Source organism: Mytilus edulis, chromosome 2 (genome assembly GCF_963676685.1).
Source record: "Mytilus edulis chromosome 2, xbMytEdul2.2, whole genome shotgun sequence".
NCBI lineage: Eukaryota > Metazoa > Mollusca > Bivalvia > Mytilida > Mytilidae > Mytilus > Mytilus edulis.
In genome coordinates this window covers 61883443-61900147 of record NC_092345.1, presented here as the reverse complement: position 1 = coordinate 61900147, position 16705 = coordinate 61883443, and the positions used below count along the sequence as shown (strand labels likewise).

Genomic DNA, 16705 nt, shown 5'->3' with positions numbered 1-16705 from the left:
GCTTTCTGACTGTTCCATTGTTTTCTTGTTCTAGACCCGAAATCTAGGTCATACATTTTCTGCAGGAGATATATTTGCTGTTTTTCTGTGAAAACTTTTCCTTGTTGTGCCCGTGACACACTTCCTTTTTACTTCTTCGGTACTGACCTATGCATTAAAAAATCTTTCTAGTTCATTCTGATCACGTAGTTTATCATTATTTGCGTGTGTCAATATCACTCAATACTTTTACATCAGATCTTTTGTAATTTGTTTCGGTCTCATCTTTGCAAAAATGCATACCACTAGCAAAGACAAAGTCAAACAAAGAATTTTGATGAATTTAACAGAGACATATAATGCAATATAAGTCCCTGATTTTAATCATCGTTTTCATTATTTCTATTCTAACTCAAGACAGTATGTTTTTAAGATTGATTTTTTTTTTATGTTTCTGGCTGTTTTATCGTTGCATCGTTTGGCGTTATTGAAGACATTAGCATTGTTGTTGACTAGTCTTCTTTGTCGTTTGCTATCCCATTGACGTAATTCCCACTTTCTTGGTCACTTTTGGGCATATATCTCTTTTAGATTCTACATATTTAAACATTCCTATCTTTGAAATGTAAAGGTATGCGCTTTTGTGAATGTTTATGAACAAAAGCACTTCAGACCACGAAATTCATTCAGTGTTATTTTCATCAGAGACGTTTTATATGTTTCTGTTTTTATTAACCACCAACAATATATAGCAATAACTTCAAAATAGAGCTTAGCAAATATATATATATATATAAAAAGATTTTGAAAAACAGTTAGTCAACGGATTCTGTTATCATACAAATCGTCAAGTTACAATGAAGTCTTGCTAAAAGTCCCTGAAAGCCATTTCAAACATAATATGAAAAGTTATGGTCGTATGGAGAAACAGCACGACGGACAATGTAATAGCAACAAAGCGCTCACATTTTAAAGAGTTGATGATATAATTATTATTAAATACGTAATACCACTTTAATCACGACATACTATGACATTAGTTTTTACTTGAGCTTTTTTACAAGCTATGTCAATGTTATGTTATTGCAGAGTTATCTCTCCTATATTGACAAAAAAGTTCTGCTATAACAAATACTAGTAGATAATATTCCAATTTGAAATAATAACTCTTTAGATTTAACTTTTAATTATCTGTAAGTCACTTGCTTAATTGGTAGACCCTAAGAGGAATCATGCTAGACAGACATATACACGAAACTATCCTTCCATACACCAAATGTATTTGTTCTATCGCTTTAATGTACCCTCAGAAACCGATCAAGCCACAAGATCTCACCATTTACCAATGAACTACGAAAGTGGGGTTAAGGTCAGATTAACCCTGCCAGACAGACATGTACATCTTAAAATCATTTCATATACCAAGTATAGTTGATCTTTTGTTTATATTTGCTGATAAAACTGACATAATCACAAAAACCTACTACTGACGATTGATTCATGAAAATGAGTTCCAGTTCATATAAAACCTGCAAGACGGACATGTATCTCAGACACTATAAGCAATAGGTCAACTAAATCTATTGTATGGAATCATTGAAAGGAGTATATGACTAACTTGCAGGTTTCCTCTGAACTTGAACTTGAACTCAATTGCATTGTTCATTGGAACTATGTTTAGTTTTTGTGGATTGATCTATTTCTCCAATGCCATAACCAATACTTTATTTGGTTTATGAAATAATTATAAGACAGACATGTAGACCTTGCAAAAAAATCAATACGCCATATATTGCTATCCCATTCCTAATAGTTAGTGTGTAATCCCTTTGTCTGGCATCCTGTGACTGCAAAAATACCTTAATTTCAAATTCTCAAAAGTTATATCTATAAACACCTGGAAAAGAGTATCGAACCACCATTATCCTCCACAAACCAAAACATTAAAACACATAATATTATATATGTCGCCTAATATATTACCCATAGGTATTTTGCTTCATGAATTCTTATACAAAGATGGTAATGTTGTTTTGCATATGGCTTTTCAATTACATTACACAACTTTGATTAATAGGTAACTTAAGATGAATTATATTGTAATCTTTCTGAACTGAAACTTAAGTATCTTTTCCTTTTATTGTATGACAACATGCCTTTTGCCAGTTAACTTGAAAGCAAATGGGAAAGTGTAAAAGGGTAAAGTATGCTTTAATTTATCAGTGGGAAGTAGAATTAAATAGTGCACGGATTAAAGTTGATTCAACTAATATTCTGGACAATGGAAGATAACTTCATTTTTAAAGATGACTTTAGCAATGGCATCATCGATATTTTTAGAAAAGATATTTGATTTCTGCACATTGCAAAAATTATGCAATTTCTTGTCAAGTTTAACGTCATTTTGTGACTTGATTATCAGAGCATATAAATTGTTTCTGGAAATATTCATGGATTGGATGAACAAAATGTTATAAGCAATGCACTATATTTTTTGTATCTCAGAGGTAGTGATAAACTTTGAAAGATTTTGATATCCAGTCAGTACTATAGGGTTTTGATTGTATTTTATGCAATCTTTACCCAAAAACCTATATCTTAAATAAGTCTATAGATTGCAAAATCTAAATCAATTCAAATAAGAAAACTAATGCGTTTACCTAGGGGAACGAACTGTGCGCCTCTCCTTAATTTCATATGAATCGGAGTTCCTTCAGACACCTGTCAAAAACAAGAAGATCTAAGAAGACAGATCGTTTAATTTAACATTCAAATATATTGATGATGTCCTTCCATTAACAATCCAAACTTTCTGATTGGGTTCCATTAATATATCCCCCAAAACTAGAAATTAAAGAAATAACAAACGCGGCTTCCTCCGCCTCATACTCCGGTAGACTTATAATACATATTATACTTCAAGTGCATGCAGCAACTACTCAGACTTTGTAAAACGTCACCAGTGTCTGAGCAGAAAGTTGATGAACCAGGGGTATGTCAAAGAACGTCTCGTCTTTTTTCAAAAAAAAAGTTCATCGGAAGGTAAATATTCCGAATCAACTTCACAAATACACGATGGTCTTGAGTATAGATTCTGTGTTTGACGTTGTTTATCATCTTAATAACGTTATTATTCTTTTATTTGTCTTTATTTATATTACTTGTACTGTTCAGTCTGTTCTTTTGGTAGTATTAATTTGATGTGGCTCTGTACTTATTTGTCCCTTCATTGTGTTATTGTTCTATAATTTTTGTATTGTTGTCTTTCATTTTTGTTAATATGCTTTTTCTGTATGCCTTTTTGGTGTTTCTTGGTTACATATATAGGACGTGGCTCTGTACTTCTACAACACATGCACTTGTCTCGCCTTAATATAATATGTTATCTTAAGGTATGTGCGAAATTCTTTTCTGAGAGAAGTGTCTGTGTCGTACAATCCGCCAATGTGTTATTTAAATTCATGGTAAATGTTTGATTATAAATCTGTTTGGTCAAAAAGTGATTAAGATAACATACCGTTGACTGCTGTACCCATGATTTTGACATTTATACCTATTATGTCTGTTTGAGTTTGTTTTGTTCACACATCGTTGTCAAAATAATGCAATTTTACACAAGGAAGCTTGTATAAAGCTTAAATAAACGGTGTAGTTGAAATCATCTCTCAGTAAATTTTACGGACGCCACCACTTGTTGGTTGACCGTTATAGAATACCCGTTTCACAGATGATATAGGATATGTTCCTTATGTCATAACTACAATCATTCCCTTTTCACCACGAATGTTACCTACCGAATTATACTATTTATAGGGTTTGTAATAACATGAGCAACGCGACCGGTGCCACATGTCAATGAGAGCCGGATCTGCTTACCCTTCTGGATGACCTGAGATCACCCCCAGTTTTTGGTGGGGTTCGTGTTGCTAAGTCTTTAGTTTTCTATGTTGGCTGTCCCTCTTATATCTTTAACCACTCTTGTATACGACTGTCATAAAAGTGAGAGGTTTAGCTAGTTATAAAACCAGGCTTGATACACCATTTTCTACATTAGAAAATACCTGTACCAAGTCAGGAATATGACAGATGTTAAACATTCATTTGATTTGTTTGATCTTTTGGTTTTGCCATTTGATGATAGACCTTCCGTTTTGAATTTTCCTCGGAGTTCAGTATTTTTTCCCTTCAATAAAAAAAACAATTGACAGTCAGCAACAAATGACAATCATTGGGTTAGAGGCTCCAGACTTGGGACTGGTACATTAAACTAGAGGCTCTAAAGAGCCTGTGTCGCTCACCTTGGTCTGTGTGAATATTAAACCAAGGAAGCAGATGGATTCATGACAAAATTGTGTTTTGGTGATGGTGATGTGTTTGTACATCTTACTTTACTAAACAGTCTTGCTGCTTACAATTATCTCCATCTATAATGAACTTGGTCCAGTAGTTTCAGTGGAAAATGTTAATAAAAATTTACAACTTTTATGAAAATTGTTAAAAATTGACTATACAGGACAATAACTCCTTAGGGGGTCAATTGACCATTTCGGTCATGTTGACTTATTTGTAAATCTTACTTTGCTGAACATTATTGCTGTTTACAGTTTACCTCTATTTATAATAATATTCAAGATAATAACCAAAAACAGCAAAATTTCCTTAAAATTACCAATTCAGGGGCAGCAACCCAACAAGGGGTTGTCCGATTCATCTGAAAATTGCAGGGCAGATAGATCTTGACTTGATAAACAATGTGACCCCGTCAGATTTGCTCTAAATGCTTTGGTTTTTGAGTTATAAGCCAAAAACTGCATTTTACCCCTATGTTCTATTTTTAGCCATGGCAGCCATCTTGGTTGGTTGGCCGGATCACCGGACATATTTTTTAAACTAGATACCCCAATGATGATTGTGGCCAAGTTTGGTTTAATTTGGCCCAGTAGTTTCAGAGGAGATGATTTTTGTAAAAGTTAAGGACGACGGACGACGACGGAGACAACAGACGACGGTCCCAAAGTGATGGGAAAAGCTCACTTGGCCCTTCGGGCCAGGTAAGCTAAAAAGAGTGACAGGGTTTAACTTATCTGTGAGCACTGAACCTCCTCTAACATGGGACAGTGGTGTAACAGTACACACTGGACATTTCATTTATATGGCTTGACTCATCAGATTAGCAGGAAGCACAAAACTGTATAAAATCAAAACTCTAAAACATATAAAGAATCTATTTCAAATTATTTTCAGGTATGATTAAATAGTAGAGATGAACAGCCTGATGGAAAAACTGTTAGATTCTGGTAGTATGGCATACCAATAAGACTAGAGATTCATCTAGGAAACATAATCCTTAATTATTTTGGTACAACACAATAAATGCATAAGAGGGGCTTTTTGGTAAGTTAAATGCTTATATTTATTGTGGTGATACCAGTTTCTTATCTACATGTACCTTTGTTAAGTTCTGTGTAAACAAAAGGTTATCCCAAACATAAATTTGAAATCTTCATGGTATAAACGGTCTTAAACATACATGAAATATTAGCCACTGGTCATTAAGCAACCGAAAATCAATCAATCGTAGTATAAATTCCAGTGAAAGATGGCAAGACTTGATAATTGTGCAAAAATTAAGTCAATAAAAAACAAACACAAGCTTGATTGGCTAATTTCTATTATTCACTTTGACATTTGTAACTTATATGCTCAACATTTACAGGAATAATGAAGAAAATAACTATACAATTTCCATTTCGAAAACAATTCCAAGGTCCTGAATTGTCTGAAAAGAAGGGAACTGATCCAAAAACAAACTGAATCCATAACTCATTAAATACCCTTGATAAAAAATCAGCTCAATGGGAACATTGTAACAGATATAAATGTTGGATTTGGGAAGTACAGCATACCAACTATACAAGGGATTCATATAGGAAACCGAATCATTAACTATTCAAGCCCTATTAAGCACAACTTTGAATTTTTGGTTTTCAATGCTCTTCAATTTTATACTTGTCTGGCTTATTAATGATCTGAGCGTCACTGATGAGTCTTGTGCAGACGAAATGTGCATTTGGCATATCAAATTATAAGCCTGGTACCTTTGATAACTATTAATACTAATCTAATATGTTTCTTTTAATTAAATTCCTAAATTTACTACAACATGCTTAATTATAGCTGAGTATATGGTATGGGCTTGGCTCATTGTTGAAAGCCTACAGAGACCTGCAGCTGTTTATTCTGTGTCATTTGGTCTCTTGTGGAGATGTCTCATTGACAATCTTACCCCATCTTCTGATTTTTATATTAATTACATTTGTTGGTACAACACATATGCCCCAATCAGCCTGAATGTCAAATGTATACTTCTAGGAGTTCAAATAAACATGTTGAGTACAAGGATTTCAAGTATTGTATACTTCTATGAGTTCAAATAAACATGTTGAGTACAAGGATTTCAAGTATTGTATACTTCTATGAGTTCAAATAAACATGTTGAGTACAAGGATTTCAAGTATTGTATACTTTTAGGAGTTCAAATAAACATGTTGAGTACAAGGATTTCAAGTATTGTATACTTCTAGGAGTTCAAATAAACATGTTGAGTACAAGAATTTCAAGTATTGTATACTTCTAGGAGTTCAAATAAACATGTTGAGTACAAGGATTTCAAGTATTTATTCAAAGGTAGAGAACATTTCCTATCGCAAACAAAATATCAGATAAATATATCTACTAGAAGGCCTAAATCAGAGCCAAAATAATGGTCATTTTTTTAGTAAAATATCAGTCTATGCCAGACGTTATTTTTTGCAGATTTATTGCATGTTTTTGAATGAATAAAACAGTGTGAAAAAGCTAATTAAGAAAGCATCCTTGCATTTGAAAATATGTCTTTATGTTTTATGGTGTAAGTCTCATAACTCTGGAATGATTAATCTTAAAATCTTTTATTTCAAAAGCAAGCTTACTTTTAAATGTTGCATCATTCTCAAATAATCATATGTGATTTCATTTGTTGAAAGTCAACTCAAAATATCCTCTAACATGAATAATTGCCTTATTTTTCATAAATAAAATATTCACAATTAATCTAACCAGAGTGCACACGCTGAAATGTCTCGCCTTCTATACTAATCATTGATATTATGTTGATAGTCCTAAGTATAAAGCTAAGCTTTATTACAACTGTCACATAAACTTAACATAAACCAAGATAACTAAACAAAGACCAATGAACCTTGAAAATGAGGTCAAGGTCAGATGAACCATGCCAGGCAGACATGTACAGCTAACAATGCTTCTATACAACATATATAGTTGACCCATTACTTATAGTTTAAGAAAAATAGACCAAACACAAAAACTTAACACTGTGCAATGAACCATGAAAATGACCTTCACGGTCAAATAAAACCTGCGCGACTGACATAAAGATCATAAAATATTTCCATACACCAAATATAGTTGACTCAAGGCATATAGTATTAGATAAAAAGACCAAAACTCAAAAACTTAACTTTGACCACTGAACCTAAAAATGAGGTCAAGGTCACATGACATCTGCCCGCTAGACATGTACACCTTACAATCATTCCATACAACAAATATAGTAGACCTATTGCATATAGTATGAGAAAAACAGACCAAAACACAAAAATTTAACTATAACCACTGAACCATGAAAATGAGGTCAAGGTCAGATGACACCTGCCAGTTGGAAATGTACACCTTACAATCCTTCCATACACCAAATATACTAGCCCTATTGCTTATAGTATCTGAGATATGGACTTGACCACCAAAACTTAACCTTGTTCACTGATCCATGAAATGAGGTTGAGGTCAAGTGAAAACTATCTGACAGACATGGGGACCTTGCAAGGTACGCACATATCAAATATAGTTATCCTATTACTTATGATAAGAGAGAATTCAACATTACAAAAAATTTGAACTTTTTTTTCAAGTGGACACTGAACCATGAAAATGAGGTCAAGGACATTGGACATGTGACTGACGGAAACTTCGTAACATGAAGCATCTATATACAAAGTATGAAGCATCCAGGTCTTCCACCTTCTGAAATATAAAGTTTTTAAGAAGTGAGCTAACGCCGCCGCCACCGTCGGATCGCTATCCCTATGTCGAGCTTTCTGCAACAAAAGTTGCAGGCTCGACAAAAACCATCAAAATAATTTGTTTGTACCTTCATATTTCTAAAACCATACTTTTTATCATGAATCATATGTGTGCATCCCTAATTTTTGAAGATTTTAACCCATAACTCTGAAATAACTTATCTAAAAAAAAATAAAAACAGATAGTTATCTAGTTTTCATTAAAAGCTAACACTTTGTTAAAATTTGGAACATGTTCAAGAAAGCATTCTAGAATAATTGTTTAAAAAGTAGCTGATTTTAATACCAAAGGCAGAATCAAAACTCACAAGTCAAATAGAGACTTGACACATATCATGGACATGCATGGACTGATGAAGAGATAATGGTATATCATAAAAAGTACATATAAAAATAATAAAAAACTCTCACACTGGCCATTTCAGCAAGGCAAGCCCTTTTTGTTTTTTACAATCTATTACTTAATAATTTTAGTCTTAGCTTGTATAAAAAAAAATGATTAAAAACAATAACAACAAAAGATAATGTAATGAAGTGATAAAATGACTATAAAAATGTATGATTATAGTTGTACTAATGGAAACATGTCCTGTTCCAGCGGCTTTTTCACCCATACACCAAACCCAGCTCTTTGGAATGTATTATAAAGTTCCTCCTTTGCAAGCTGGTAGTCCATAACTCTTCCTTTAGCCTCTGAGTACAATTGTGGTTCACTAGACTCGGATTTACTGACAATGGAGGGAATATTACCACACAGTTTTGAGAACTGATTAAACAAACTTTGTTTACATAGTCTTGAGATTCCACCTTGCTCTGTTTTCCCAGTTGTAGTATTAATGACCTCTAAGGTAGGATTCGATAAACACCAATTGACTGCAAAACTTGGTGCTTTACCTGGCATTCTACTTTCAGGATTTCGGATTCCACTTAGAAACGGTTGGTTGAGTTTGTATGGTGTTGGTATATCTTTGATACCACTGAGTCGACCAAATACAGCACGTGACAAATGTTCTGCATGATATAAGTGGCCTAATATGATGCTGTCATAATATACTGGCTCAGTGAAGTGACTTAGCAAAGCACCTGAAAGTATATATAAGTATATTTCATTAACATATAAACAAACTTTATTATTGATTTTTATCTCTATCAGAGCACCAATAATTTTCCCTAGACCTTTGTTTTGTTATAGCAATGCTTACTATAAACCTTTTTTGTAACAATTCTGTACTACTTTCTTCAAAGTACTGTTTTAGTTGAATCTTTATTTTGCATTCGGCTCTTTCTAACCAACTTTGTGGAAAATGTTATTTAGTGATTTTCAAATTTACTTGATGTATCAATGATACAAGTTTTACATATTTCTGAGAATTCATATTCACATTATTTGTTCTACTTACGAGTGAAAATAGGTTTCAAATTTATTTTTAAACGATCTTAATTCACACCCTGATTTACAGTACTGTGCTGTTTTGTAAATGAAACATAAGACACAGTACAAAACAGCACAACAATTTCAACCAGACTCCAGTTATAATATTTTAGAGGATTCAATTAACAAATTTTCATCAAAGATAAGAAACTTCAATTAATACAAATAAAATTGAGAATGGAAATGGGGAATGTGTCAAAGAGACAACAACCCGCCCAAATAAAAAACAACAGCAGAGGGTCACCAACAGGTCTTCAATGTAGCGAGAAATTCCCGCACCCGGAGGCGTCCTTCAGCTGGCCCCTAAACAAATATATACTAGTCCAGTGATAATGAACGCCATACTAATTTCCAAATTGTACACAAGAAACTAAAATTAAAATAACACAAGACTAACAAAGGCCAGAGGCTCCTGACTTGGGACAGGCGCAAAAATGCGGCGGGGTTAAACATGTTTGTGAGATCTCAACCCTCCCCCTATACCTCTAACCAATGTAGTAAAGTAAACGCATAACAATACGCAAATTAAAATTCAGTTCAAGAGAAATCCGAGTCTGATGTCAGAAGATGTAACCAAAGAAAATAAACAAAATGACAATAATACATAAATAACAACAGACTACTAGCAGTTAACTGACATGCCAGCTCCAGACTTCAACTAAACTGACTGAAAGATTATGATTTCATCATATGAACATCAGGCACAATCCTTCCCGTTAGGGGTTTAGTATCATACCATCATAACATATATGAGAAGAACATAACCCGTGTCATGCCAACAACTGTTTTTAGAATAAATGTGTTTAGTTCCGATGCAAAGACCTTATCAATGACTCAATATTAACGCCAAAATATGCAATCTTTAATGACTTGACAACAGTATCGTAATTATATCCCTTCTTAATAAGTCTATTCAAAGGTTTTGTAAGTTTCTGAGGTGAATACTGACACCTTTGTGCTTTATAAAGAATATTACCATAAAAAATTGGATGTGAAATACCTGAACGTATTAAAAGTCTGCATGTTGAGCTATATTTACGAATAATGTCTTTATACCGATGATAAAATTTAGTAAATGTTTTGACTAGTTTGTGATATCGAAAACCCTGGTGTAATAATTTTTCAGTAATACATAAATTTCTCTCGTTAAAATCTAAAACATTGTTACATACACGAGCGAATCGTACAAGTTGAGATATATAAACACCGTAAGATGGTGACAAGGGAACGTCACCATCTAAAAACGGATAATTAACGATAGGAAATGAAAAATCATCCCTTTTATCATAAATTTTAGTATTCAGCTTTCCATTAGTGATATAGATATCAAGATCGAGAAAAGGGCAGTGGTCATTGTTAGTATTAGCTTTATTTAAAGTAATGCACACAAAAACTATGAGTGGCTTATTATATACCCAAGTTTTAATGTTTGTACGAGTGGCTTATTATATACCCAAGTTTTAATGTTTGTACGAGTGGCTTATTATATACCCAAGTTTTAATGTTTGTACGAGTGGCTTATTATATACCCAAGTTTTAATGTTTGTACGAGTGGCTTATTATATACCCAAGTTTTAATGTTTGAAGTTTATGCCCCAGTTTTATGTCTATGTTTTTCCATATATGAAAAATGCAAATTATTAGTTGTCACTGTGGCAGTAAACCATCAAAAACAACATGAAAAGAAAGATAATTGTTTGCCTTCAATAATAACAAGTAGAGACATTATCTATACAAAGACATTCTCAGATTAGAGGTAAGATACAACAAAACAACATAACACTTGCTTGTAAAATAACATCAACATATGTTTCTATCACCTTTGTGGACAATATAACTGCAACAAAACATCTTACCCTTGCAACTAATCTTATTCATGCATATGTTACTATAGCATCACATGTAAATACTTGACATCAAGTGATGTTACAACAACATATTTATCATGGATCTAAGGATGATAGCATACTTAAAACTACTATTAAAGAACTGTCATCTATTGAGAAAATATCTTGATTTAGAAAATGTTCTGGTTAAAGGTGTGCTTGAATATTTAGATAATGCTTAGAATTTTTTAGTCTTATTTTGTATTTTCTAATTAAAGTAGCTCCTATTATGTGTAGGACAGAATAAGATGATAAGATAAGCCTGTGCTTAAGAATTTTTATTTCTTCTTGATAAAGATTATCATATTTATTATTCTATCTGCAAATCATCAAAAAACTCTTTACTGTCGGCTTTCTGTTTGACTGTGCATGATGTAGGTATAAATATGCTCCGATTATGGACAGCTTAGATCACATTGAAATGACAGTTATACAATTGACAGCTTTGGTATGATTTAAATTATCTCAAAGCTGCAAGCTTACATGTATATGGTCCCATGAACAAAGATATTATATCAAAAGTTTCCAGTACAACTGGTCCCATGAAAAAAAATATTACCATATTCAAAAGTTGCCAGTATATACATGGTCCAATGAAAAAACAATATTATTATACCTTACATGTATTTTAAACAATTTTATTGGGTGAAACGTTATCACGTGACATGGAATAATTCAGTTGTTTTTCATTCAATTGCAAGTACGGATGATTAATCCTATCATTTACTGGTGAATAACCTTTTGAGTTTGTTGATTTTTACTTGCGTTATCTCCCATGGGAATGATATCACAGACGTAAATAAACAAAATGGCAGCATTTACGTTAGACTGGAAGCCCAGCGAGAGAAGATGAAATAAGGCATTGGACATGAAAAGAGTGCCAACAGCCGATGATGTCTCTTATAAACGGTCCTTTTAAGGGCCATCAATATTTTACAAAAAGATTCTACCTTTGTTGTACATTCGAGAAATTTTAGAACACAAAGCCGTCAAAGGTATTTTCAGCTTGTGTTTGTTATGTAAAGTCCAAAGAATATAGTAAGTGTTCGAAGGGCCTTTCCACTTTTAGTTTGGTAAAATGAAACAATTGTGGCCCCTTAGAATCAATGAATATCCAAAATTGTCAACCCTTTAAAGTTATTTCACTTCGGGCTACGCCCTCAATGAAATAATCTTATCATGTTGACAATTTTGGATATTCACCTTTTCAACGGGCCATAATTGTATATTATTTCAAAAGATTCCTGTATATATGGTCCAATGAAAAGATATATTATTTTAAAAATTGCCAGAATATATATGGTCCAATGAAAAACAATATCATTTCAAAAGATGCCAGTATATATCATGTATATAGTCCTATAAAAAAAGATATTATTTCAAAAATTGCCAATATCTATAAAGATATATACTGCTATTTTTTCAAGAACTCTTATAAAAATACTTTTCCAATACATGTAGTTCATTTTGTAAAGGAGAACTTGTGTTAGATGATGACAAGATACAATGGAAATTAAGAGTTATACAAAAAACCTGGCAGAACAGTGGTACTGATAATCATTTACAATCTTCAACACTCCATGACATGTTGTGATAAATAAATGTCTAAAGGATTGTTTTTTCTCTCTAGTGGGTTTGACATTGAATGATGCCTTAATCATCTTCACTATTGTAATGTTGGAAGAGTTGCTGAGTTCTACAATTTGTCTGTTGTTCCACTTAAAATGCTAACAGTGAAATGTACATGACAACTGACTGATCATCAATGCTACATTTACATACTTCTAACTCGTTTTTTCCTCATACCATTAAAAAAATAAGAGAAAAACTTGTTTAAACTGGTTAGGACATCACTGGAATTTCATTGATCTAGAAAGTCATATATACAATTGTATGCTGCAGTGACATGCATGCAAATTCAAAACTAAATGCTCATATCAATGAAATATAAATTAGGTAGTTTTATACGACCACAAAAAAAAATTTTGGATCGTATAATGGTCAATGTCATAGCCGTCTGCATTGTCCAAAGGCACATTGGTTTCCAGACAATAACTTTAGTTTACGCAAATTGATCTCTTTGAAATTTAATAAGAAGGTTCAATACCACAAAAGGAAGGTTGGGATTGATTTTGAGGATGATAGTCCCAAAGGTTTAGGAATAAGGGGCCCAAAAGAAGCATTTTTCTACCTTCAGGATAATAACTTGTGTATAAGCAGTTCAATTGCTTCAAAATTGCAAAGGAAAGGCAGGGATAGAGTGTTGGGTAATTGCTCCATTTTGGGGAGTTCCAATTTTTTTAAGGGATTCAACTTTTTTTTCAAAATTTTTATAAAGTTTCAAGAGGAAATCTTTAATTGCACAGTATTGCGCAATAAATATGTAAGATCTTGATATTTGTGTCAGAAACCTATATTATGTCAAAAATTTGATAACAATCCAAATTCAGACAGTATCAAGCTTGAATATTGTGTCCAAATTTGGCCTAACTGTTCAGGGTGCAACCTCTGCAGTCGTATTAGGCTGCGCTCAGCAAAGCATTTTATTGTATAATGTAACAATCATTATTAAAAGCAATAATACTACAATACAAGCCTTTCTTCTTATTTCCTTAATAAAAACAAACCATGTGAGAGTGTCAAATTATTGAAAAATTAATGACATGCACTCACAACGGTAGTAATTCTTATAATCTTAAAAATACATTAAACACTATTTTCCTAAAGGAGAAATTAATTTAGAATAGAAAATTGACCCAATGTATCAATCACAACAAGAACCAACTGAAGTAACGTGACATTTCTTAATACAATTTCCTAGAAGACTTTCAACAACAGCATCAATAAAATGTGCATAACAATCCATTTAAGGCAGGAGCTATTAACACATAAACTGTATGATCAAATGATTGGAAGAGGATTTAACTATTGTAGTGATCTGGATAATGACTATTAAGGTTATCTTGAGCTCCATGGACATAAAGATTTATGAGATTAGAGAGTCTTTGACGTCATGTAATTATTTAACAAAATGAAGATAAACATAATTCCTTCATATACTCTGGTTGCACCCCATGTATAGAACCTTTAATGTATTGGATTTAACTGGTTAAACTGGTTCAGTAGCTATTGTTTGCAAGAGGATGACTTTTTAGCAGATATGCTGGTTTGATTAAAAGTGAAAATTTGCATACAATTTCTGCCATTTGTTTCATTAGTTTCAGTTAATTCTCACAGACAAAAAATCAAATACAAATGTCTTATATAGTTTATATGGGATGAAAGTTACTTTATAGAACATAAACAGAATAAGTGGAATCACCAAATATTGGCCTTTATAAGAGACACCACCATCCAACACTGGTCTTCTTCTAAAAAGGTGCAAGCAAAGACAAAATAACAAAACAAGAAGATGGTTCAGATAGCCTGAATTGGCACTAAGTTTTATAGTGCAGTTAAACCAATTTTTATGCTTAATGCCATTTGCAGTATTATGCTATATCAATTATTCAAGGCAGTCAGCTTTTATTTGTTAAAGAAACCAGAGAACTTTTTTAGAGAACTACCAACTTTTTAAATGGAAGCAAAAGAGACAATCTTATTCAATTAAGATCAGAGTACAATGCACCTGCCACATGGGGGTTCAAACTCACAGCCTCAGTCAGTGTTGACAGGCTAGTAATTACTGTAGATGAACTGGTAAGACAACTAGGCCACCAGGGTATGTTGATGATTTGAGTGAAATCACCACATTTAATCAAACATGATTAAAGCAATCTTTCGATCTATCTTTTGTTTTCAGTCATATCTACTGTATCTATATGTAAATTCTTCGATGTGTAAACAACAAAAATAAGTGTTGGAAGGAAAGTTAACAGTGGATAATTGTATTGTACAGAGATATCTGTAAATCTTAATTACAAGTCTCTTGGGCTATCAATCAATAATATATAGCAACAGTTAGAGCCATAAATCCAACAATTACTGTACAGGCATTGTAAATTAATAGGGAAGAGGAACATAGATGGAAACCACAAATTATGTTACAGCCAATTGCATTGAGTGTGTAGGCAAAGTTGTATCTTTGGTTAGCTTGCTTGGTAGCTGAACCGTGAAGTCATTATTAGGCAAGGTACACTACCCTCCTTACAAAGTAGCCTAGTCCTACAGACAAATAAATTGGTTATCTGTAGGACTAGTCTTCTCTTAAAAGAGGGTAGTTTACCTAACCTAATAATGACTTCACAGATCAGCTAGCAAGCAAGCTAAACAAATATATTACCTTTGCCTTCACACTCGATGCAATTGGCTGTAAGTGCAAGTACAAAACTATCAGTACTTTTCTTGATATTCAAAGACTTAAATAACATAGTGTGAGCAGGATAAAAACTGGTCAAACTCAACAGTCCAATATTAACAAGAGGCTGTCACAATGACAGCAAACCGGATTTATTAACATTTATTTGTGTCCTGGCAATATCACAAGAACCATTACTGATGAATGGTGAAAGTGAAAATCAAATTTGACCTCCATTTTGTCATCAGTATCAACATATTAAAATTTGGGAAGCTTTGGTAGAACAGTTCATGCGTAAATGCATGGACACAACTGGTAACTCCATTTTTCAATCTTTCAAGAACCATAACTGCTGAACGGTAAAAGTCAAAATCGCCATTATTGAACTTGACCTTCGTATAGTTGTCAGTAATAACATATTAAAATTTGAAAAGCTTTGGTTGAACGGTTCATGAGTTAATGCACGGACAACATTTGATTGCCGCCCGTCCGACCGCCCGGCCGCCCGCCGTACATCCCCAAATCAATAACCGACATTTTTGTCACAAAAATCCGGTTAAAAATCTAAATACATAGTTAGATTCAGCATATCAAAGAACCCCAAGAATTCAATTTTTGATGAAACCAAATAAAGTTCAATTTTGGACCCTTAAGACCTCAATGTGGACCAATCTGATAACTGGGCCCAAACATCAAAAATCTAAATACATGGTTAGATTAAGCATATATCAAAGAACCCCATATATACAATTTTTGTTGAAATCAAACAAAGTTTAATTTTGGACCACAATTTGGACCAACTTGAAAACTGGGCCTATAATCAAAAATCTAAATACAGGTTTAGATTCAGCATATCAAAGAACCCCAAAGATTCAATTTTTGTTGATATCAAACAAAAGTTTAATTTTGGACCAAGATTTGAACCATTTTAAAAACTGGGCCCATAATAAAAATTATAAGTACATGTTTA

The 16705-nt window shown here is 32.9% G+C and overlaps 1 protein-coding gene across 2 annotated transcripts in view; it reads right to left on the bottom strand.

The window, feature by feature from the left end:
• Nucleotides 1-6638: 6638 nt before the first annotated feature.
• LOC139512612 (double-stranded RNA-specific editase 1-like) overlaps nucleotides 6639-16705 on the bottom strand; it is a 57739-nt gene continuing 47672 nt past the window's right edge. The window contains exons 5-6 of one of the 2 annotated variants that reach the window (XM_071300353.1): nucleotides 8161-9203; nucleotides 6639-7021 (exon numbers count right to left, since the gene is read on the bottom strand). In XM_071300353.1, coding sequence (XP_071156454.1) covers nucleotides 8683-9203 — 521 coding nt within the window. In that variant the 3' untranslated portion in view covers nucleotides 6639-7021; nucleotides 8161-8682. Of the gene's footprint in view, nucleotides 7564-7710; nucleotides 9204-16705 lie in introns of both variants that reach the window. The other variant, XM_071300354.1, reaches the window with a different exon arrangement.